Source organism: Choristoneura fumiferana, chromosome 12, assembly GCF_025370935.1.
Source record: "Choristoneura fumiferana chromosome 12, NRCan_CFum_1, whole genome shotgun sequence".
In the NCBI taxonomy this organism is placed as follows: Eukaryota; Metazoa; Arthropoda; class Insecta; order Lepidoptera; family Tortricidae; genus Choristoneura; species Choristoneura fumiferana.
In genome coordinates, this window is record NC_133483.1 from 19,265,301 (window position 1) to 19,291,755 (window position 26,455).

General features: G+C 38.4%; 1 protein-coding gene across 3 annotated transcripts in view; it reads right to left on the reverse strand.

Annotated features, from left to right (window-relative positions):
* Positions 1 to 26,455, reverse strand: part of Lmpt (four and a half LIM domains protein limpet) — a 241,741-nt gene that overhangs the window by 31,976 nt on the left and 183,310 nt on the right. Inside the window, exons 1-3 of one of the 3 annotated variants that reach the window (XM_074095659.1) lie at positions 21,097 to 21,846; positions 20,546 to 20,939; positions 1,172 to 1,372 (exon numbers count right to left, since the gene is read on the reverse strand). In XM_074095659.1, coding sequence (XP_073951760.1) covers positions 1,172 to 1,372; positions 20,546 to 20,939; positions 21,097 to 21,758 — 1,257 coding nt within the window. In that variant the 5' untranslated portion in view covers positions 21,759 to 21,846. Of the gene's footprint in view, positions 1 to 1,171; positions 1,373 to 1,901; positions 2,139 to 20,545; positions 20,940 to 21,096; positions 21,847 to 26,455 lie in introns of those variants that run through there. The other 2 variants (XM_074095661.1, XM_074095660.1) reach the window with 2 other exon arrangements.

Genomic DNA, 26,455 nt, shown 5'->3' on the forward strand with positions numbered 1-26,455 from the left:
GTAAATCTGAAAGCATTTGACAATTGAATCTGATGTATATTCCGTAAATTAAGGTTAAAAGCTTCTCGCTCTCTTGGGCAAAGTAATTGAATTAAATTACACTTATCAATGACAATTTATCTTTTAAACTTGTTTGCATTCTGCCAAAAGAACATCGTGCCATTATTGCAAATGCCTCGAGCCAATTCCAAGATGTTTCTGTCTTAACACAATGGTAATCTATTTCTGAAGCTATTAAACTGTTTAATAGATGCATTGAAGTTTATATAACTAAAATTGGCTTTTAGAGACGTAATTAAAGTAGTAAACGATTAAGTAATTGATTACCTTGAGAAAATTAGATCACATGGTTACACAGTACATACGAGGAGGCAAGAGGACGAAAGAAGAGGCAAGAGTGAATACTGTAGATAATACTAGTTCTTCAGTGTCATACGACTATGAAGTAGGCGTCTTTATCACTATAGCATTGTCTAAATAAATAATATGCACCATTTGTAACGATTAATGATGACCAGGGTGCGTAACTTTGGTGCGAGTGACGTCATTATGACGTGAAGTCACACATAGAATGTTTTTAAAACAAAATTACAACACTGCAATGATTCTTAATAATTTAGTGGTGATGTAAATTTGAAATAAGATGTGTATAAGATATTTTACTGGTTAATCAAATTGTAACAAAAATATTTTCCCTCGAGTAAATGCAACAACACAACAAATGTATGCAGAACGCTTAAGATTGCAACATCGCATCTTCGTTTTTATTTACATAAATAAATTTCACATGAACACTCAGGGCAATATAACTCTCGAACGTCCCGCCAGTTACAAATTGGCGTTGTACTGGTCATATCCTCATAACCGAACCTGGAGCAAAATATTGTTGAAGGTATAAACCTATCTTCATGTAAATCTATTTTTTTATGGCAATGACTTTAAAAATATTTCTTTGCGTAAAACTTCTGGCAATTCCAAATCTGACTACGTTCTATCTGACATTGATTATATCATTAAACTAAAGAGTCGGATAAAAACACTCTGTATTTAGCTTGACGTCATACGTCTGTCATCGGCACCAAAGTTACGCTCCCTGATGATGACGACGATACGAAAAGATGATACGATGTACCTGTGAAAATGGATCTAAGACCAGTAGTTTTAGTGTTACCTTAGAGTCGATGCCGATGGTCTTGTTGCATTCTTCGCAGCCGTTGGCGAAGACGCTTTCGTAGCACTTGATGCAGTAGGGATGCTCGTCGCGGAGCACATACCGCTGGCCGGTCAGCGACTCGTCGCACTGCCAGCAGCAGAAGTGACCGCTGTGCCAGTCCTTGTTCATCGCCTTGGTGTACTCGCCGCTGAAAATTAGCTGCGGACAAGAGAAGAAAAACCCTTTGAGTTGGAGGTAACAAAAACAAAAGACAAAAGGATGGAAGAAGAAAAGTACGTTTCATTTTTTTATATCAGTATTCAGCCAGGTATTTAAATGATGTATTCAATAGAGAAGTTGGCGGCGATTTCAATTTCAAAACGATAAACGTAGTTGGCGAGATGTTAGGTCAGATTCGTCGAGGGATTATAGACTTAGTTGGAGGTTGCGTTAGTCTGGTTCCGTGACTTTGACCTATTCGTGTGATCTTATTCGATTTAGCCGCGTTATCCGTGCGCTATTTAGGTTAACATTGTTTGACGTATCATGTTTCTTAAGTTTGAGTGTTAGCATTAAACTTTACATGCCTATAAATACCTTAAATTAGGTCGGGTATGTGCGGGTGGCCAAATGCGAACCTACGTATGTAAACATCGCAGTTCATGTCACTAAAGGTCGGGCACGGTAATGGACACTTGTTCACACACTGTGTCACTGGGGTCAAGGGGGTTGGCCACCGCGCACATACCCATCGTCGTTGGTGGCGGTGGTGTTGGTCTGCTCGATTTCCGTGACGGTGACCTCGCCATCCTTCGACTCCCTACGCTTCGAGGATTTCTTGACCTTCCTGGTCTTCCTCTCGGTCGTGGTGTACTGGACTTGAACGTCTACGTCGGCCATGGCAGAAATCGGTCTGCCTGATTACAAAAAGCGGTACGACGCGTTCGCGACCCGAATTCGAATGGCGAGCACCGGTATAGGATAGCGGGAATAATTCCAGAATGTTTAACGTCGTCGGTGGGGGGAGTTTGGGATTTAAATTTGGAAGAGTGACGGAGAGGGCAGGTGCGCGGGCGGCTCCGAGCGACGCGACCCGAGGCTCGCGTGCTTTCCGACGTAATTCACCCGAAACAAGAGTTCTGGCTTCGACAGTGATCTGACATCCGACATAGACCAACTTGAGGAGATTTGCTACCTATGCGTATAGGTTCATAAATGCTGCTTTTAAATGAGCCTTTGTTTCTCTATACGGTTTATACCTATAAAAAAACGTGACTGACTGACAAACAACGCACAGCCCAAACCATTGCAGCTAAATGCTTGAAATTTGGCAGACATTCCTATAGGATCACATATCCTATGGGATAGAAAAAGCAATGTCTAGAAATATTCCGACTACCATAGAAGCATTTGATATGAAATTCCGCGGGAAATTACAGTCTGACTTGAGGCAACTAAGGAACAAGGAAAATACCGTTGAAAACACAAGATGCGGTAAAGTTGCTTTAAATTAAGATATATATTTTTTTAACCTTCCTAAATAGCGCCGAGCCTGAGCCACTGGTTATGCATGCATCGGAAATGCATATAGATTAAAGTATTTGATATGAAACCGGGCTGATGGTTTGCACGTTGTGGTATCAGTTAGACAATGCAGGTAGGGCGGAAAATACCGTTGAAAACACAAGATGCGGTAAAGTTGCTGAAACGTTAAATTAAGATATATTTTTAACCTCTCCTAAATCCAGCGCCGAGCCTAGAGCCACTGGCAATATGCATGCATACGGTAAATGCATATTCTGATTAAAGTATGTTCGTCATACAGACAAACCGACTGATGTATGTTTGTCACGTTGTGTGTATCAGTTAGACAATGCAGCGTGATCTAGACCTGCATGGTTTATTTCAGTGCTGTCGAATTTGAAACTGTGTCAGTTTATGATATTCGCGCGTCAGAGCACTCGAAACTGCTTTAAACTTCAACAGATATCATTTTCGATATTTAGGTCATTTTAAATTACTTTAGTAATTACTATTTAGTAGCTTCCGTCTTGCAGATTTTCCGGTATTTTTTCATGATTCCTCGCAGGTTCTATTGATTTCGTTGAGCAAACGTGTGGTTTAATAAAAATAAATATTATTAGTTACTTTTCAGCTCATAATCTTGTTCTATACGCTTTTGTTCAAATGTCATGATAATTAAAAAAAAAACTGCCAATTTTCTTGTGGTGCATTATTTTGGGCAAAGATGGTATTTCCGAAAATGCTGATAGACTGAACAAAACAGACATGTAAAAGAGCCCTTGGCGGCATATTTGAAAAGTAACTTTGGATTTCAATTTTTGATTTCCAAAAGGCTAAAGTGAAACACAATAGTAATAATAAAATTAACTATTAACATTTTTCATGCGACCGAATCAAAAACCTAATGGTAGAAAAATTTACATATTTAACTAACAAAATACGTTTACAATTTTTTCTATAGATACTTATACAATAGATGTGTTTAGTGCGGTTTTAAACCTAAAGCATTATCGTCTGACCGAGTTTCAATGATATTTCTGTACAATCGATCATGATTGATGTACGATTTTAGTGATCCATATTCCAGTGCTACATTTGTTAATGGTTTCTAATTAATTATAGAACTTCTGTGTATTGACAGTGTTAGGTACACTCTGCCTCGTGGTGATCGTGCCTAAATATCTGATACGACTCTATTTCTAGGGCCGGAAGGACGTGTCAGATATTTTTGCACGCTCCGCTGAGGCAGATATTAATGCTGGTGACTGCATCTATTGTTAGTTTTTGAAATTTTTTCATTTATTTTTACAATATTATAACAGGGTTCGTGTCATTTCCATCAGGTTTCACTTAGATTTGCTTCGATTTGAAGTACCTAATAAACTTAAAAACTAACATATGTCTCGATAAATAAACTAACCTAACCAACTTAGAAAACCCTCGATATTTCAAAGTTCAACATCTCAAAAAAGCCTGAACCGATTTTTAGGAAACGTGTACCTATGTATGTATCTATGTAAACTCTTTATTGCACATAAAAATAAAATAACAAGAAATACAGAGACACAGAGAGGAGAGCAAAGGCGAGCTTATCCCTAAATAGGGATATCTTTCGGCTAACCTAGAACACTAGAAACATATCTAAGAACCTTCGCAAAAAAACTCGCTTTCAGGTAAAATAAACCGTATTGTATTCGGTCCATCCGTTAAGACCTACAATGCTACAATCAGACAGACAAACATTGGTGTCAAAGTTATCACACCTCTCCTTTTGCGCCAGGGGTTAAAAAAGGGGGCAGAAAGGAATCAGATCAACCCACGAACATTTTAGAAGCCAAGTGAGGTAAAGATATGAACATATACATAATATCATATGAAGCTTTGATGTTCCCGTAGAAGCTCTTACGTAACACCAACATAACGGATGCAAGAATGCGAATAGCGACGAAACAGACAAATAAACAAACTTCTGAGCTGAGGTAGACCAGGTGCTGCTTTAGACATTCCTAACGAACACGTAGGTGTGGTAATAGGATGAATGGAACTTGCGAACCGTACAAACTGTCGGGAGTCGCGACTGTATGTCTGACTGCCAGTTCTCTAATACTTCGCCGAAAATATTTTTCGCAAATGATTCATTAATTAACTGTTTCATCGTGTTTTTTAACTGTTAGTGCTTCAGAATTGTTATAAAACAAACCTAACCTAACGTAACCTGTAGGGTTCTACAGGATAGACCTGAAATATATCCTTTATAGTATACAGTTTTAAAACCGGCCACGAGCGTGTCGGACATGCCCAAAATAGGGTTCCGTAGCCATTACGAAAAAATTAAGTAATATTTTTCTAAGGATTTCGTATTTTATACGGAATCTTCCAAGTTTAGGTATATTTTATACCTTAGGCTGCTATTTACTCTTAAACTACTAATAATTCTCAAGCGAACTTAGCCGTTATAGTTTTCCTTGTAAGTTTGATATACTTACTACCATTGTGAATTTTTTCAAATTTTTCCACCCACCGGTTTAGATTTTAGAGGGGGGGACGCCCTATTTTAATGAAAATTTGCACTTTAAAGTTGAATATTTTGCAAACACATCACTGAGTCGAAAAATCGTTTTAGCAACCCTTTAATGATTTTAAAAGACCTATCCAACGATACCCCACACTACAAGGTTGGATGAGAAAAAAAATCACCCCCACTTTACGCCTATGGGAGGTACACTAAAAAAAATTATTTGAAATTTTTATTGTACTATTTTGTCGGCATAGTATTTTGTGAGAAAACGTGGACGGCACGAGTAATTCAATTTCAGTTAATTATTATAAACATTTTCATCGTTGTAAAGCTTCCTTAGTATCCTTGGCTACTGTTGAACGAACTGAATCATGTACCAGGGTGGAATCTTTGTGCTACTAATGTCATGTTGACATCTCACACTTTTATCAAGGAAATCTTAGCAAAATTTATTAATTAAATGTTCTACCCTGGTACCATCAGCCAAATAAGTGGTCTATCAATTTTTAAACAAGTTGCTATCAAATGAATATGTCGCTAAAGTCGAACTTTCAAGTTGGTAGACACGTATATTGGCTTATTGTTTTATGACGTGCAAACGATTATCAACTTTAGGGCGGTAGACCACATATTTGGCTGATGGTACAATAGAGGTCAAAAATATCTTTACAATTTAGTACATTGTCGCTGTAAGCCTTCTGACAATTTTATATAAAATATCAAACATGAAGTGACAGCGATAAGGTAGTAAAGTATCTTTGACCTCGACTGTACGTGAATAAGTCTGTTCGACTGTACCCAGAGTTTGTGTTCCTTTACACCTGACGTATTATTCTAAAATGGCCGTCGCCGTCGCGTTGATAGCTCATCAGTCAGCACTTGGCTACGACAATACATATTGTTTACCGTCAAACGACAGATGGACGCACAGTGAGGCGCGTTTGTATTGACAAGCTCTTAAACCAAGCCTGGGCTGTCAAAGATACCTAATCTTCGGCACAATGCCACAATAATATTAGAATGTAGAATTACTGCAATATAACCGAACGGATATTTCACGTATCAACACCGCCATATAAATAAACGATACCACACTAGATATTAAGGGTCCACGGAAAGAACGTGTCTAGTCACCTAAGCAACTTTATGTGTTATAGCGGTTTGAAAGTTAGTCATCACGAACAATTACGATGGGTACCATTTGTTTAAAAGATAAAAAAATAGATTTTCTATTGTTTTCAGATTATTTAATTCAGTGGTAAGTCATAGTACTGTGAGCTCTACATTTTGCGATTAAAATTTCAATTTAAAAAAAAGGTGACTAGGCATGTTCTTTCCGTGGACCCTTCATACAGGTAGATCAATATTTTTTCAACCCCCCCCCCCCTTACCTGTATGTATATGACCTCGTTAAAAGTATTGATTTTTTTAGACAATTTTAGCTTTCATTCCTCATCATCATCATTATTATTATTCATTTATTCAGACAATAACATTCACTTTGTTAGTTCAACAAGTAGTAGTAGAGCAGTCTTTAGGCCGGCGACGCACCCGCAGTCCTAATAATTCTGTAGGTGTCCATGGGTGGCGGTGATCGCTTACCATCAGGTGACCAGCATGCTTATTTGTCAGCTATTTGATAAAAAAAAACAAGTCAACAAGTTAGATGCTTTTACTGTGAATATTTTAAGACTAGCTCGAACTGTTTGGCTGTAAAAGCTGTGTGACAGACGGACAGAAAGACGGACAGACGTATGAATAACAGTAGTAGGGTTAAGTTTGGACCCTTTATGTACGAAACCCTAAAAAAATTGTATTGAAAATGTTGAACGTAAACTTATTTGTGTTGCTTCAGAATATTGTATTCAAGAACTGAAACAAATCACATTTTCTTTTCAAGGCTGTTAAGTTTGCGAAAACGTAACAAATGGGTTCGATAAAGGCATAGCAAAAGTTTTCCAATAAAAACTATGTGTTCCTCTTCACATTCAAAAACTTTTGGATACACGCGTTTGAATAGCTTAATGTCTTTGGCAGTTTTTCCTCATTATATTCGAGTTCGACGCTAAAATATAAAACGTGGAGGAAACGTTGAAGATAAATAAAATTACGGTTTGCACCATGACTTATTTCTCAGTAAAAAAAATTTTTTTTCTGCAAGTATGCCGCAAATGTCTCTTTTTAACCCCCGACGCAAAAAGAGGGGTGTTATAAGTTTGACCGCTATGCGTGTTTCTGTGTGTGTCTGTCTGTGGCACTGTAACTCTTATACGGGCGGACCGATTTGAATGCGTTTTTTTATTCGAAATCAGGTTTTCTAGCGGTTGTTTTTAGACATGTTTTATCAAAATCTGTTTATGAGATATTGAACTTTGAAGTGTCAAAGTCGGGGGTTTTCCAACTTTTTGTTGGTAAGGTTGTTATATGTCATTTTTTAGTCTAAACCGCTAAACTTGGTATATTAATAGTTAGTCCAGGGGAAGGATATAGGGATAGTTTTTGTCCCGGGGAATTGCATATATATACCGCGGGATAGTGATAAACTAATTCTATACGGACGGAATCGCGGGCAACAGCTATATTCTCACATATAATAATAATAGTAAATAATAAATGTCATGGGACAATTAACACCAATTTACCTATAGTCCCAAACTAAGCAAAGCTTGTACTATGGGTACTAAGCAACGGACAAACATACTTTTAAACAACCAAGACCCGAGAACGAACATTCGTATTATTCACACAAATATCTGCCCGGCCGGGAATCGAACTCGGGACCTCAAGCTTCATAGTCAGGTTCTCTAACCACTTGGCTATCCGGTCGTCATATGTAAGTACATACATATGTAAGTGAATGAGGGCTATCGCGTGTGAATTCGCCACTAGAGGCGCTAGTGTAGCGTGAGGTCTCCGAAATGTCAAATCTCATAGTTTTTGGGTGAGCTACGCGGGTTTATTTATAATTAGAATAAATTTGTGAATATTTTGCATTATTAATTATAGCAAATATGCGTTCCGGGGCAATGAATGTCTGTGTTTTGAGACAGTTTTGTCTTTCGGAAACCTTTGTCCTCCCTTTTTTCCGAACAAAACGGGGACTATGCAACACTGTGGCATGCTCGATATTTTTATGGTACGGTTTTAAGGTATATTAAATATGATTTTAATCTAAACTTTGTTTTCACGCCCGTAATAACAGACTTTGAAAGCCATACTTAAAAACCTCACGCAACAGTGCGCCATCTAGTGAGAAAACAAACGATAGCCCTCATTTCATTTAATTTTTTGAGAATAAGGTATCTTTGACCCGAAGATTGTCCATCGAAGATGGTATAGAATGTCTGCATGGTGCATGCGTGTGTGGTGGCCACTTGCGTGTTTACTAACACATCGGCGCAGGCGCAGCCTTCGTTCGGCCGTTGTCGCTGCGCAAGGTCTAGGTCTCATTCATTTTATTTTTACACTAGCACAGGCCTGTGACTTTGTCTAGGTGTGTCACTGAAGTCAATGAATTAATAACCAAGGGTTATTAGCCCACGTCTTTGTAATGAGAGAGAGGGTCTGATCGTCGTCCTCTTCAGCCTATATGTCTCACTGCTGGGAACAGGCCTCCTCTCAGACTCGAAGGGCGTGGCCTATGCATAGGGGAGACCGAGGAGAGCTGTGACAGAGGAGAGAAGTGACAGCGTCGATTTTTTAGAACTTATTAACTGCTAGCGAGCTCAAATAGCATTTTCAGTTCAAGTCTCGAGCTAGGAAACGCGCCTTGTTGCGAGCTTGCTAGCAGTTAAATAAGTTACCAAAAATCGACGTTGTCACTACTGTCCTCTGTCACAACTCTCCTCGGTCTCCCCTACTCTATAACTAAGCGTTTTAATCCTATCCAACTTAGAAAAATTGAAAATCCTTCGACATTGTCATTTCAAAGTTTGTTTCAAAAACGGCAATAAAACTTACATCAATTCAATGAATTTTCACTAATGTCAGTTTTCCATTGACTAGTTTCCGTTTGTCGGAAATCGTGGAATTGTATGAATTGACGTTTATTTCTGGGGATTTTCTCAGAAGATCTGAAACACCAGATCTGATACAGCAGGCAAATGACACATTGACGGACGAGTTTGTACAATACAATACAAATATTATTTATTAAAATAACCACAAATCAGTACAATAATTTTATACACAGACAAAATGCAGGGTAGCGAGTGTAATGTAGGTCTTAAATCTCAGTACACCTAGTGCCATACACGAAGACGTGTGATTTTGTCAAAATTAGACATTAATGACATTGTGATAAGAACCCTGTGTGGCCTGTGGTGGCCTAGTGGTTTGACCTGTCGCCTCTCAAGCAGAGGGTCGTGGGTTCAAACCCCGGCTCGCGCACCTCTGAGTTTTTCGAAATTCATGTGCGGAATTACATTTGAAATTTACCACGAGCTTTGCGATGAATGAAAACACCGTGAGGAAACCTGCACAAACCTGCGAAGCAATTCAATGGTGCGTGTGAAGTTCCCAATCCGCACTGGGGTCGCGTGGGAACTATGGCCCAAGCCCTCTTGTTCTGAGAGGAGGCCTGTGCCCAGCAGTGGGACGTATATAGGCTGGCGGATGATGTAATAAGAACCACGGCACGCGTCAATGTGAATGACTTTACCTATATACATGTAGAATTATGAGGTTATTAAGGAATGCCATTATTATATAGCACTTACGAAACGCCAGTGTTGCCATGTGTGGCGCGCTTGACAGAGGCTGAGATCTGTGCCCTTAGTGTAAGTTTTCGGTTACAAAATACGTCTCGATCGCGTTCGCGTTAAAATCTCAATTTGTATGCAAACACGAGCAGCGCCTCTAGCGGAACGTTTGCGATGTTCGTGTTTCCATACAAATTGAGATTTTAACGCGAACGCGATCAAGACGTATTTTGTAACCGAAAACTTACACTAAGGGTACTGGACGCGGGAAAAGCGATTATCAATAGTCAGTTTGTAAAAGAAGTCTGGCCCGAGTCGACAGTCTCAGGAACTGTTACGCGTTTCTTTATTATTAACTAGGCTTTTCCTTAAGTTACTGTGAATCGTTGTGATAGTTGAATTTCTAAGATTTCAGTGAATGAGTGTCGTATTGTTTTGGTTTTATCTTGACCACAATTAGTGGACTTTTGTTAGCTCTGCAAAATAGTTTCATTCTCTGCCCGAAGCCCACATTGATCATGTCAGGGTTGGATCCCTACTCTCTAAATCCTATCTTACGACATACATATTGCCCATAATGTAGGTACGACCTACAAATGCACGGCATGATAATTCATGCCCGCCACATTTAGGTATACCGTATCCATCATTGTCATCATCCCAGCCTATATTCGTCCCAATGGTAAACACAGACCTCCTTTTAGAATGAGAGGGCTTTTTATACTGTATACAGTACGCGAATTATCAAGGCGTGCATTATTAAGTTGTACATTCTGACCAAATTGTACCAAATTTCAAAGTGTCCACATCTCAATCGGTTAAGTAGTTTCGGAGCAAATTGGCTGCGGCGGACGAATAGACAGGATACACGAGCGATTCTATAAGAGTTCCATTTTGCCTTTTGAGGTACGGAACCCTTAGAAAACGCCAATAAAACGCTGAATACGATCAATAAGTTGATAGTTTGTGCTGATCTACCCGTTTACCGAAGTTTTGATACGTGAGACGTTAAGAAGTTGTTCATTTAAACTCGTTCAAAGTAATTATAAAGTTTCGTAGTAAACATACTGTCATGGCCGCTGGCCCAATAACAGCTTGTAGTTATACTCTTAGTAGCGTGTGCAAAGACTATACTTATTGTTATCTATAAAGTGGCTGACATTTATAACTTCTCTAAACCCGGCGTAATCTTTAAAAATAATCGTGAGCAAGTGTACAAAATCATTATTTTTATTTGTTGACGATCTTCGCTACTTTTAATAAACTGGATTTAAAACCTATATTGTGGTAGATGATTTCCGAGTAACTGATTTCCTGGAGCACAGCAACGGACATGAAATGATAATTTTGAAATTAAATATTGCATTTGACCAGAGCAGTCCTAAATATAAACAATTTAGAAAACCAATCAATTTTAATTTATTAATTTAGAAATGTTGAAAAACATTGCCATTACAAAGTTCAATATCTAAAATACGGCTGAATCGATTTTTACCACCGCAAATCGGTCCCTCCGTTTGAAAGCTATAATGCCACAGACAGACAGATAGACATTAGCGTCGAACTTATCCCCTCTTTTGGCAGGGGGTTAAAAACAACAAATAATGAAAGTTTGTGTGTGTTCCCTGCGGGTTGGAAGCTTTAAATACTCCTGTAGTATTCTACGGAAAAAGGTAACAGTTTTCCAGGCCCCCCCCCCCAGGGGAGGGGGCTTCCGCCCGGGCGGCATAATATATTTTCACAAATTCGTCGCACCTGCGATTCGAACCGATTAGAATGAGCCCGAAATTTTCTATTACTTGTGACGAAATCGGGGAATCCCCTTTCTACAATAATGAAATCTTAGTTTTTTAAAACCAAAACAAGAAGGCGGCAATTTTTTTTCCGCCCCGGGCGACTGATGCCCACGCTACGCCACTGCAGTTTTCTATTAAAAAATCACATACTTAAAATAGCAACGAAAACAGAGTAGGTATGATCCGGACTCGAATCCACGACATAGCTACCACTAGGCAACGGTTTCATTTTTTTCAAACGACAAATTATCGCTACGGTCTTCCAGTTATGAGTTAATCCAGCAAACACGCGTAAAGTCGCGTGCAAAACCAACTCTCCAATTATTCACACGGCTATGTTTACCTCACCTATTGAGTTTGGCTTGGCAACATTAGCCGTACTAAATATACCCGTGAACGTTCCAGCAGTGAAAATAGAATAGAAAGGGGCGTATAGTATATATACTGATTTATAGTTTCAACTAAACTTTAGTGTCGTGGCAATTGAGACTTCACTTTCAAATAATTTATTGAATCAGGCGTTACTTTGCGGAGGTCCATATCAATGAACTAAAAGAATTTCCTTGCTCACCCGCGACCTTATGATAGTTTTGCATGCAAAATATGCGTGTTCATGCAGTAGTGTAGTGTGGTGTGGTGGTGATAGATGGGTTTGTGTGATTTGTGCGTGTTCTTACAGTGTGGAGGTGGAGGAACTGCATGAACACGCATATCTTGCATAAGCAAAACAATCATAAGGTCGAGGGTGAGCAAGGAAATTCTTTTAGTTCACTTCACTTTCAGCCGGTGAAGCCATTGCGAGGTATTTAGGTCATAGATCATTTGTTTTGGAATGTCGCTTGTTTTCTTTTTAATTATTTTTCTAACTGTCCAATATCGGTTCAATTCGGTTCGGCCAGTTATTTTTGTCTCGTAGCGAAAAGAAAAATTAACTCGGTTGAAAATTGGATTGATACTTAGTGATTTTTTGAGAAATATTGAAAATAAGTGCAGATTAAAAGTTCTTAAGTACTAAAGTATTTAGAGCGTGCAAACGAAAAATTGCCCATTCAGCGATTTTGAGGTTTTTCAAATGCCTTATTAATGTCTAAATGCTTACGTTTTTTAAGGAAAAACTAATGTATCATATAGATAAACTCTTACTCTGATGTATAGCGGTGATTTCCATTTATTTCCGTGAGCGATTTTTTTTTGCCAAATCATTTTGTTAGTGAGGTTTTACAAAAATACGCGTCAGAGCTGTTTTTCATGTGAAATATTTCCATTATAACCCACCACAAACAGTGTAACTTTAGTATTTTATAATAGGAAATATAGTCTTTTAAGACATAGGGTCATCATATGTATCAAAATATTAGTTATTATTATTCAAATACCATTCTTCAAAAGGTCTAAATCGGTCTACTTCATCATTTTTTATCTCATTTGTTGTGATGTATTTGCCAATAAAACAATTTTATTATAAATCTACAGGAAATGTTTAATCTGTAATATTTTTTTCAGCGCTTAATAGTAGCTCATTTAATTTTGACAATTTTCTAAACTTGGGTCCTAAATCGATTATATAACCGCGCGCGTTAATAGTTACGACTCAGAAAGCGCCGGGCACTCCCAAGGAACGGACGTATCGCTCTGCGCTCTCCGCAAGGTTAACAACCTTTACTGCAAACACCCGATAGTTATAGCGTGTCCGCAATTGCTTGATACTTGATAAGTAATTTTACATGTTAAAATTAAATGTTTTAAATTTTCGCAATTTTCACTCAAACTAATACGGGTAGATGCATTTTACATTTCACAAGCATTTATTTAACTTGCCATATTAGTATGTATGTTAGTATGTAGTGTGTAAGTATTAACTAAATTTGACCCACTTCCCGATTTTTGATTGAGATGAAACTTTGCGTGCATGTGTGAATAAAATGACAATGTAATATTATTATTATGACATGAAGCTGATCTGATGATGGAGCTGGAAGGTAACCACAAGAACTCTGTAATAAAACGACATAACCCCATCGAGTTTGGACTCATTAGATTTGTCTTGACGAGTCCTAGATGGTAACCAGGGACAAAGGTACAATCAGCAAAAAAATATTGTATTAAAAAAATAAAATGTAAGTTAAAGTTATTAAAGCTTTTATTTAACTTGCCCTGTTAGTATGTTTGTTAGTATGATAGTGAGTATGATATAAAAGTAAATAAAATCTTGTTGTACAGTAAAAATCTTATATTCTTAGATATGGGCAATAAACTAAAGTCATTTGGGATGAAAAAACACAGTACTGTTAACACAGTATGAGCTGCTTAGAAAAGGTTATTCATCATTATTTATTACCATTACTGTAAATCCAAGATAGAAATCTAGTTCCATAAATATATTTTTTTGTTAAATTCACTCCAAATCGGAATTAAGGTTACTGTAAAATTACTGTTTTTGGTTTTAAGATAGCATTTTTTATCAGGTACTATACTACCATTAAAAGGTTATTTATCAATACTAATTCGCATTACTGTACATTCAGGATCAATAATAAATACGTTTTGGTGTTAAATTTAATTCAATTCGGATTTATGATAACATTACTTTCTTGATTTTAAGATTGCATTTATTTTCAGACGGAAAATAGAACAGACTGAAATGTCGAATATACCTAATCATGAGATTTCTATAAGTCCCAATATGTAAAATGTATGATGCATTTTCAACTTTTAAAAAATTAGATTTTGCCACAATTTTTGTCTAGTTTGCACAGTATTTTATTAGGTACGTACCAAGTGAAATCATATAAAATGAAGATTATTGTTTATTAAACATTCCAGGATACTACTCAGTTTTGATAGACTGTCTCCGAACATGTACGATAGCTAATGAAATTCCTGTTACTAAAATGTCATTGGACTCCGTAGTCCATTAAATTAGACGCCTTACGCATTGTTAATAATCTACTCCCAGAGAAGTCGACTCCATCTGATCTAAGGACTCCATCTTAAAACCCTCGCTTCGCTCGGAGTTAACGCACGACACCTCGCTGCACTCGGGAGTTAAATCTGGAGTCCTTCGTTACGCTCAGGATTCAATACCGTACCCGTGACATAATAAAGTGCTTTATCCCCGTAGTGTACCTACAATCTACTAATAGTATTTTATGCTATTGTTACATAAAGAGGGGTCTTAAAACCATAGTGTGGGTTAACGATACCAGCGAAGTGAATATCTTATAGCATCACACGAGTGTTTTAAGGCCTAATTATGTAAAATTTCATACAATATTTTATATACACACATTATCGCCGAAATATATATATATATATATATTCGGGATTTCGGAATTGCTCGTTTAAAGGTATTAGATGAAAATAATTATGAGCAATGATGATGAAATATTCATTTATTTACTAAGTATTACGTGCCCTCACATAGTATACCATCAAATGCGTGAGAAACATTGAAACTAAATATTTTGCGCGCACTGAAAAATTTAATTTTTATTGCCAGCTTTTTTTACTGACTGTAATTTTTATACGTTGTTGCCATCTAGGGCCAAAGTACTTGTCAAGACGAATCAAACGAGTCCAAAGTCGATGTGGTTATATAGATTTATTACAGAGTTCCTACGGCCACCTTCCAGATCCATCATTAGATCAGGCTTCATAAATCATAATAATATACTGCATTGTCATTTGATTTACACACGTATGTAAAATTTTAACTTAATCTGAAAACGCATATTTAGTCAAGTTTAGCTTCCAAAATTTTATCCATACCTACTAATAACTAACATACTAACAGGGCAAGATAAGTAAAAAGCTTGTAAGTAATAAAATAAATTATTATGTTAAAGAATAAAAATATTTAAATCGCAACAAAAATTTTTCTTAATTTTACTACGACGGAAAATGTACAACGATCAAGATGTGTTTAATGTTTCGGCAACGCTCGCATCGTACGCACACAGCAAAGCGTTGTAGTGTGCGGGCGAAACACGGGCCGCGGGAAGGAGATCGCGCCAGTGACGAGTTGGGACAAAATGTTTGCGCGCTCTTAAGTATATTTATTCCTTGTGTTGTAGCACAGATAACATACATAGTACTATAATAGGTGCAGCCCATATAATATTATGATATTTATTAGTAGATTATTGTCGTGGCCTGGAAGTACCTAGGCAATTGCTGGCTGAGTATGAGTATTAAACGGACGAGCTTGCGAGTCCGTTTATCTAATACGAAGCCATATCGAAAATACAAACTGAGACATGGATGCACAGAAAAACCAGAAAAAGAGACCAGCGCTGGGAATCGAACCCAGGTCCTCAGCAATCCGTGCTGCGTGCTATAACCCCTACACCACCGCTGGACAGGAATTTAGACACGAATTTTCCTATGCATACATATCTCAGGTTGCTTATTTCTACTACGCTACTTATGCAGCAGCACTAGCGACATCTATGTTTTCGCTCTCATCGAGAGACGTCACATTCTATCGGAACCAACCGCTCACCCAGACAAGAGATGTCGCTACTAAGCAATCAAATTATGATTGGTTATTTGGAGTCTTTTTGTATTTTTTATTTCAACTCCAAATTTGTTACTTTTACGGGTATCCCGTGAAACCATATCGAAAATACAAACTGAGACATGGATGCACAGAAAAACCAGAAAAAGAGACCAGCGCTGGGAATCGAACCCAGGTCCTCAGCAATCCGTGCTGCGTGCTATAACCTACACCACCGCTGGACAGGAATTTAGACACGAATTTTTCCTATGCATACATATTCAGGTTGCTTCAGGTTGGTCAGTTTGTATTTTCGATATGGAATCATAATACGAAGCCATCAATTGCTATTCTAGCTGAGACTAATATAAAACTTTTCTCAAAAATGGTGAATAATTCTGAAATATAATAAACTTTTTCTCAAAATATATTATGACATTTAATTTTATTCCAATATTTTTGTTATGCCTTCCCGCCTTTTTTTCATTTAAAATAAACTGCAGGTGTATTTTTCCACCGAAAACACTACAAGCTGTTTCAGACCCACTAAAAACAGTCCGGAGTTCCAACAAAATATCTGATACCGGCCATAGACTTGGCTGTATACGACTTGTGCCAACATGTCCATGGCCTTTTTAACTTTAAAAAAAAAATTGTGACTGATTGCAGGCACGCTAATTTATTATTGTCGAGCTAGCGCGCCTGCAATCTTTTTAACTTTTTAATTTTTCGCTGACCATAAACTATGCACTTCACCTTCTGATATGTAAAGAATAATGTCAACTTTTACGGACATTTTTGAGAAAATTTATATTATAATATGATTTTAGACGACTAGACGGCCTATTGGTTAGAGAACCTGCCTACGAAGCTTGAGGTCCCGGGTTCGATTCCCGTGTCGGGGTCGTGGCAGTAGCCTATGTCACTCTCGGGCACATAAACTATCTCTATGCCAAAAATCAAGTCGATCCGTCGCTCCGTTACGGCGTGAAAGACGGACAAACACACTTTCGCATTTATAATATAAGTATGGATGACTACAGATTGTCCTTCTGAAAGTAATACCGGTTTGCGGTTTTGTCGTATTGTCTAATTCAACAATAGCTACCTAACACCAAGTTCTGCGGTAAGGGGAGTTATGTTTCTTCATTTGCCAAAGAAAATATAAACATACCTTCATCATAGTTACTTCGTGTCCAAGGGGATTTTGGTTATAGTCCCGCAATAAAAAGTAGCCTGTGCAAGATTGCACAAGTTTTTGTAGCCTTTTAGTTTTAAAGTATTTTTTTACTGTCTATGATTTTTGATGTACCTACTTATTACTCTGATTTTTGTTTCTACCACCGAAAACCAGTGGCTTTATATTTAATACTAAATACAATTAGGCTTCTGCCCGTGTTACTTCGTGGCAGTTTTTTATTTATTTTATAAAAAAATCATGGTTGGTAGCTTACAATAGGTAAAAGATTGTTTTAAATTGATTAAGTAATAAATCCATTACGAACAACACAATCAAATCCGTTTCTCATGGCAATCCCATTAATAAGTATTATAAATGCAAAAGTTTGAACTTCTACACACTGATGAACCTATTTTACTGATAGTTTCCGAGTCCCCGGGAAGGATATAGGATAGTTTTTATCCCGGAAAACTGCAGTACCCTTAAAGCAAGTTTTCGGTTACAAAATACGTCTCAATCGCGTTCGCGTTAAAATCTCAATTTGTATGGAAACACGAACATCGCAAAAGTTCCGCTAGAGGCGCTGTTCGTGTTTCCATACAAATTGAGATGTTAACGCGAACGCGATCGAGACGTATTTTGTAACCGAATCTTACACTAAGGGCACTGTTTCCGTGAAATAGCGATAAACGCATTCTACGCAGACAGAGTCGCGGGTAAAAGCTGGTATTACATAAATCAAATTTGAATCTAGATAAAATTAAGTAGATTATATTTCATGAAAATAACAGAATCTCTACAGTTTTCCCTTTATTTTTCCTAACGATGCTTGATTGCAGTTTGAAAGCCATGAAAAGCTTCGTTAGAACTTGTTCAAACCGGCAATTTGAAACGATAATCCCCCGAATTACGGGGATCTGAGTACTAAGGTTTCTTTCTTCTTTTGTATAGGTACTTTTTTTGTAAGTTAATTTAACTATTCAACTTATTTAAGTCTGTATTTGACGGCCTGTCCTAAGTACAGCTGTTCTTTTAAGTCAACTTTATAAAAAATAAATGTTTATTGCCACATCTTAAATTATTTACATAAATTTTCCACTTTAATAGAACCCGCCTCTCAAGTACATGGACATGGGTTCGAACCCGGACTTACATCGTCGTAGTTTCACTTAGACCAGCTAGCAAAAAAAATTTATCTAGAATTAGTCGAAAAATCTGGTGCAAGTTTGACAGCGGCATTTTCGACGAATAAACTGAGCTTTAAATTAAATTAAGATTATAATCTAAGCTAAAACTATAACAAATTTAATTTAAAAGGGTAGGTCGAAATGATGAAGTTTTTTTTAAATTGATTGATGGATTTTTGGAGTTCGGATCATCTCGACCTATAATATACGTCCACTGAAGGGCACAGACGTCCTCTCAGAAAGAGATAGCTTGGGCCGTAGTTCCCACGCGGGCCCAGTGCGGATCGAGAACTTCACACACCATTTAATCTCTTCGCAGGTGTTTTCCTTCACCATAAATCTCGTGGTAAATTTTAAATGTAATTGCTTACATGAATTCCGAAAAATTAAAAAAGTGCGACAGCCCAGGACCCTCTGCATGACAGGTCTTACTACAAAGCTGCTACGGCTTCCAACTATCTTATAACTAAAGAATCTAACTACGTCTATTCAATTGTTACTATTAATTCCAGTCAAAGTTGCAAAATAAGAGTATGTGCTGATTTGGTTGTTTCCGTGTCACAAACTAAATTTAAAGACAAGAATTTATTTACTTTGTCAATATTTACAAGTTCTCACTTAATTCCACATTTCACCAAAACCATTAAGTGGGTGTTCTACGAGCGTTTCAAACGCTATCAGTTTCCCGTCGCATATATTGAAAAAAACCGGCCAAGAGCGTGTCGGACACGCCCAAAATAGGGTTCCGTAGCCATTACGAAAAAATAAAGTAATATTTTTCTAAGGATTTCGTATTTTATAAGGAATCTTCCAAGTTTAGGTATATTTTATACCTTAGGCTGCTATTTACTCATAAACTACTAATAGTTCTCAAGCAAACTTAGCCGTTATAGTTTTCCTTGAAAGTTTGATATACTTACTACCATCCTGATTTTTTTCAAATTTTTCCACCTACCGGTTTACATTTTAGAGGGGGGGGGACGCTCGATTTTAATGAAAATTTGCACTTTAAAGTTGAATATTTCGCAAACAAATAACTGAATCGAAAAGTCGTTTTAGTAACCCCCTAATGGTTTTAAAAGACCTATCCAACGATACCCCACACTATAGGGTTGGATGAGAAAAAAAAATCACCCCCACTTTACGTCTATGGGAGGTACCCTAAAAATTTTTTTTTGAATTTTTCGTTGTACCATTTTGTCGGCATAGTTAACTTATATATACGTGCAAAATTACAGCTTTCTAGCATTGATTGTCCCTGACCAAAGCCGCGGACGGACAGACAGACAGACATGGCGAAACTATAAGGGTTCCGTTTTTGCCATTTTGGCTCCGGAACCCTAAAAATGAGAGACCGTAAGCAAGAAATTTTAATAAACTGTAATTGTACCGCATGCACACCATATTCTACCTGACTCATTTCTTCAGTAAAAGTGACAGGAAACTGGTAGCGGTTGAAACGCTCGTCGCTGACCTAAATGTCATAAGCATTTAGACGATTTTTCCTCAAGTATCATCTTTGGCTACAGGTTTTTGCAACTCATACAAGTGACATTACAACGGCAGGCGTCTCCGCGCGCGCAACTGGGTCGAGGTCCGCCTTGCGCCGGCTATTTTCGGCGCCCGCCAACTGTTATGATATCGAGGACATAGTTCATCTAAAACCCAACCACTCTGTGTACTTCTGGAACGTGGTGTCTGTGATGTCTAAGAAGCCAAACGTTAAAGCTTACAAATTAGATCCTGTTCTAAAGGGTTCTAATGCCAATAACGTCGATCCAAAAGAGATTCTGGGTAGTATTGAGCTGTAAATCAATTTTAGACCGACACATTGACAATGGTAAAGAAAAACACACAAAGGGGAATCATAAAGTTTAATATTTCCAAATTCAGTCATGCTCATCGAAGCTCGTTACAGCGTGCGGCGTTAGTCCTCTAATCCCCGGAGTTACCCCAGAAATCGTCTAACTCATCCTCATCTTCCTCGTTTACCTCATTCACTTTTTCCTCGTTCTCGAATGAGCCTAGTTTGGGCAGGTCCCCGAGCTTCGGCTTGGCCGGCGCCGGCTCCTCCTCCGGCAAACTGTCTACGGAGGCGTCGACGCTCCAGTCGGCTCTTCGCTCCTTAGAGTGCTCCCGTGATCGACTTCTGGAATAAGAACGTGCGGCAAGATTAGGCGCGCTGCCGAAACCCTTCGCGCGCTCCTGGGTCGCGCGCTCGAACTCTGCTTCCTCGAGCGACGTGAACAGCTTTAGTTCCTCCTCGCGCGAGGCGCGGGACTCGCGCGACGAGGTCGACGATGACGAGTGACGCTTTTTGAAACTCCTGCGCCTGCCACTCGGGTCGCTTCGTTGCAACGGTCGGAACTTTATTCCGTCAAGTGATCTTAAACAAATTTACAATATATGAGTTGGTTTACTGTACAGTCGGACCCGTGAATGGAAGTAGCTGTGTCTACTCGTGCGGGGTGGGCTAGGTGACGGCTGAACGGGGTGCAAACACTACGCATGATACGTGCTCGGTCCAAACAATGAATATTAACCTTAAGAAGTCTTCGGAGTAATTCTCGTCGCCTTTATTGTCTTCGAATGACTGGAAATGTATTTCGGGCAGATTTTGCGGGGTGGGGCTCTTAGGGCGGTAATGCCAAGTCAGTTTCTCTTTGGCCTCGGATATCTCACTGGCGTCACGTTCGTCACGCTCGGAAGAATTTTCCGAAAAACGACTTGGATCTGAAACGTTTTCACAAGACGTAGGTGATCTGTTCCTGTTTCCCACACTGAACGACTCGGACGTGGTCGGAATGATTGTTTTGGTGCGCGTCGGTGTATACCTTTCACTCCTGTAGTCTCCGTTGGCGTGTGAGCCGTTGCTCTCGACGGATTCCTGGCCGAAGCTAGAGATTTTAGTGGAAAAAAGTATGGCTGTAGAGTTTGGTTGGCCGTCGTAGTACTTGACGGCTGCTTTATTGAGTTTGCCGCTTTCGTCCTGTGCGAGACAGAGGTAGCCTTGTCCGCATTGCGTGGTCCAGTCCGGGTTATTGGAGGGGTTAGCAGTTTTCTGGAGCAGACTGGTGTAGTAGTCGACGAGGTCTGCGAAGTCAGGGTCCGTGTCGGGCAGCACGCCCGCCAGGAGGTGCCGCAAGCACTCGATGGTCTCGAGCACGCCAGCATACGATATTATGGCCGAGAGCACCAACCCCATTTTCACTCACTCACTATTCGGGCTACGTAAAGGACAGGATGGGGCGGGTTCGTTTGAAGTTAAAGGTTGACGGGAGCAGGATGGATGCAGCGATATAACGCCGGGACAAGATTTGAACAACTGAAATTAAAATGATATTAGTTGCCAAAGAATTGTATCCAATTTTAGAATTGGGTTTGGCCGGGGCAAGCTGAGCGCTAACTCTGTAGCTTCGGACAAGGCCGGTTTGATGTTTATGTGGACGATAACATTGATTTATCTTTTGATTGAATACCTTATTCACTGAGGCGTCATTAAAGAGTTTGGTTGTGTTTCATTTTGAAGAGACTGTGGGTTGGCGCGAATAAATCATTTCAGTGCGTGTTAAAGGCATTTTGTCCTGCTCGCGATTTAATATTACGACTTGTTAGAGACATAATTGCATGTAAGCGCAATGTTATTTATCTTCGGAATTTTACTGGTGGGACGACACTGTTGTTTTCAAAACTATGTTGATGCGTAAGATAAATAGTTAAATTTACCTGCTATTTTAAAGGGATGTGATTATTATAGTTTAGGTTATCTATACAATCAGCCAAGTAAGAGATAGACTTACACACGTACAGTTGCCGTTATTAATATTTAGCAAGAAATTTTTAAATTGATAAAACACAAGTGGGTTCAAAAAAATGCACACCTGAACCCCGTTGGTTACAATTACTATGAAAGTTTTCCTTTGTGAAATTGTGATGCAGAAATTAACTATAAAAACTTATCCAACCATCTGCAGAAATAGTACGAAAAAAAATAGTAGAAATACGTAGATATGTGGTCATTTGATATTTCTTACAATAAATAAATAAATAAATGTCAAGGGACACTTGACACTAATTGACCTAGTCCCAAACTAAGCAAAGCTTGTACTACTATATGGATACTAGGCGACGGATAAACATACTTATATAAGTAAATATATACTTAAATACATATTAAACATCCAAGACCCGAGAACAAACATTCGTATTATTCATACAAATATCTGCCCTGGCCGGGAATCGAACCCGGGACCTCAAGCTTCGTAGTCAGGTTCTCTAACCAATTGGCCATCCGGTCGTCAATGTGTCTCGCCGGTGTCTTAGATAAGCGCTTATTGCCATCTCCAGTCAAAAGTTCTCTGAGACGGTGGTATACGAAATTCGACATTGTCAATTGTCATTACAAGTGAGTATTCTCAAATCGATCGAGATTTTATCGACCGGCCTCGGTCGGACCCTGGCCCGTATTTCCTTTATTGTTCAGTTTTACGACACCGTAACCGACATATGCTAATATATGTGATATTTCTTGGTAAAATACACTTGTTTACGTGTGTTATTTTGAGTAACGTTCCCATCCAGCCAGGTGGTAGGACCATGTGCAAGGTTCGCCCGGATTGCTACCACCATCTTGCTCGCTAATCCTGCCGCGAAGCAGCAGTGCTTGCACTGTTGTGTTTCGGCGTGGAGAGTAAGACATCCGGTGAAATTACTGGCACTTGAGGTATCCCATCTTAAACCTCTAGGTTGGCAACGCATCTGCAATACCCCTGGTGTTGCAGATGTTTATGGGCGGTGGTGATCTCTTACCATCAGGAGACCCACTTCCTCGTTTGACATCCAGCCGAATAAAAAAAAAAAAAACCATCGTTTTGCAAAAGAATCGGGCGGTGTTGCAAACTTTCTTTATGTTATTATTTAATTAAAAAAGTAGTTTTGTAAAACAGATGAATAAATCAGTTGTGTCAGGAAATTGGCCTTGTCAGTGCTCTCTATCAAGCTATCCCTTTATATATCCTTAATTCCGCAACAGGCAGATTGTATTTATGCGTGAAATAGAGGCAATTTCATTTTTTTCCATGTATTTTGTCTCATGAAGATAATAAATTAATATGCCTATTTAATAATACATAATAATACAAATTGTGAATCTATGGGGTAAAACCCGTCCAACGAACTCATTGACAGATAAGTACTACTAAGTAGAGATTGTTACTATATTAGCAGTTCGTTTGGGTAGAACTGGTTTATCCCTATGCCGCGGGTATGCGGTTTTCCGGGATATAAAGTAGCCTATACGAGTATGTCCTTTCTCGGAACTCAAAATATCTCCATACCGAATTTGGTCTAAATCGATTCAGCGGTTGAAGCATGAAAAGGTAACATACAGGCAGACATAGTTACTTTCACATTTATAATATTAGTAGGGATTTTACAGAAATTATGAAAAATTTACCTTTTTAGGGTTCCGTGCCCAAAGGGTGCCAATCCGCTGTCTATCTGTCTGTCAACAAGTAGACGCTTGAAATATTCACAGAATCTTTAGTTGTATTATCGTTTTAAAAATAAATAATTAAGTTCAAATAAAATCAATATTTATGGGGGGTCCCCTTACAACAAACTTGATTTTTTTTGCTATTTTTTTGCTAATGTCTAATGTTGTATAGATCGGTACGGAACCCGACGTGCGCGAATCCGCCTCGCACTTGGCCTGTTCATAATTCTAAAAAGTACTAGGCTTTTATAGGCTACAGGGTTTCATAAGTTTAGGTTATACTTCGTTTTTTTTTAGCATTAGAAAGAAGGTAAGCACTCTTGACGTGTCTTTTTATTGAAAAACACTTTTGAAAAATAAGCCACAGCAAATATGTAACAATTAGCAAGGACATATGATCATTTACATTATTTTGGCATCATAAGTAATAGATAAAAAAAAAAAAATACAAATAGTTTATTTCACAGAAAACAGAATTTTACAACAGTAGGACTATCCGTCAGTGACCAAACTAGGCTGAGCCTGTAACTTGCCAGCTGCGAGTGCGGTTGACAGTAAAAGTTGACAACGAGGAGACAATAATATAAAAGGGAACAAAATTTAACAAAATGTGGTATGCGTGTATGTATGTATGCGTGCGTGTGTGTGTGTGTGTGTGTGTGTGTGTGTGTGTGTGTGTGTTGTGTGTGTGTGTGTGTGGTGTGTTGTATGGTGTGTTGTGGTGTGTGTGTGTGTGTGTGTGTGTGTGTGTGTGTGTGTGTGTGTGTGTGTGTGTGTGTGTGTGTGTGTGCGTGTGTGTGAAATGATAAATAAATAATAAATGATATTGTAACGGATAACTCACGTCTTAAATCGAGTTTAGCTAGTTACTGTTTTTTAAAAAACGTTTTTCAATAAAAAGACCCATCAAGATTGTTTTCCCTTTTTCTAATGCTCAAAAAACGAAGTATAGTGTTAAATGTGATTGTTTCAAATATTTCACAATTGTTCATTTTTCGTATCTGAAAACCGTGAAACTGTAAAGTAAAAATTGCTGGTCCGCGCGATATTATTATGTTTACCGAGAATCTTCTTTATAACGTCTCTGAGTCATTGACATCTTCTATCCGAAATAGCAGTGGCTGTTTACATGAGCAATGAAGACAAGTGTCATTAAAAAAAAAGACGTAATACTTTCTTTTGACGCTTGGCCAAATTGTTTTATAAGACGTGATCATGCGCAATGATATGCGATTAAATGTCATACTTTTTCGCATAAAGATATATTTCAAAGGTGCCTTTTACTATGTTCGTTAATTAAAAATTTGGCAAGTAAATAAGTTGGAAATAAACGTTGTTTATGACCTTTTTTATTTATTGTTGTTTTTTTTTATTCGACTGGATGGCAAACGAGCAAGTGGGTCTCCTGATGGTAAGAGATCACCACCGCCCATAAACATCTGCAACACCAGGGGTATTGCGTTGAATGATTCGTGGATGCGTTCCATCAAGTCACAGAAGTTTTTCAAACTAATTTTAGACGCTGATGATTATTACACTTTGTCTTGAAATACGTCCTATATACGTCCCACTGCTGGGCACACGCCTCCTCTCAGAATAAGAGGGCTTTTTTTGTTTGTTATTTCATCAGGTCTAAATACTTGAACCGATTTAGATGAAATTCGGTATACAGACAGTTTGAGTTTCGAGGAAGGACGTAGGATAGTTTTTATCCCGCAACATTGCATAGTTCGCGTGGTATAGCGATATATGAATTGTACGTGGACGCAGTCGCGGGTAAAAGCTAGTTATTTATATAAATAAATAAAAACTAAACGCCATTTTTATCATTTTTATAAAAAATATTAGTATGTATTTACGTATGTGAATGTAGTTACGTGTTTATGTTATTGTAGAAAAGAAAAGAAACAAAATACAATTAGCAAACTTTGAGATACTTGTTCAAAGGCGGACTTATGCCTTTAAGGGATCTCTACCAGACAGCTTTGAAAAGCCTTTGTATGTACGTCTGTTTTGTATTTGTAATCTGTAATTTTTATAATTAAAATGGCAGATGGTCGTTGGGGCCAAAAGGTTCTCGAGTGGAGACCGCGGATCGGCAAGCGCAGCGTAGGATGTCCACCAACGAGATGGACGGATGACCTGGTTAAAGTCGCGGGTTCTCGGTGGATGCAAGCCGCTTCCTACCGAGGCAACTGGAGGTCTATGGGGGAGGCCTATGTCCAACAGCGGACGTCCTATGGCTGATATGATAATGATGATGATGAACTTTTATAATTTATCTTATCTCATCTTAACCGCAGTTATATACTAAGGTGAAACGTCCCAGTGCTCATCTCCATGGCTAATGACATAAGATTAAAGATGCCGACTACTGGGACAGTGACGAGCGCTCATACGTACCTTAT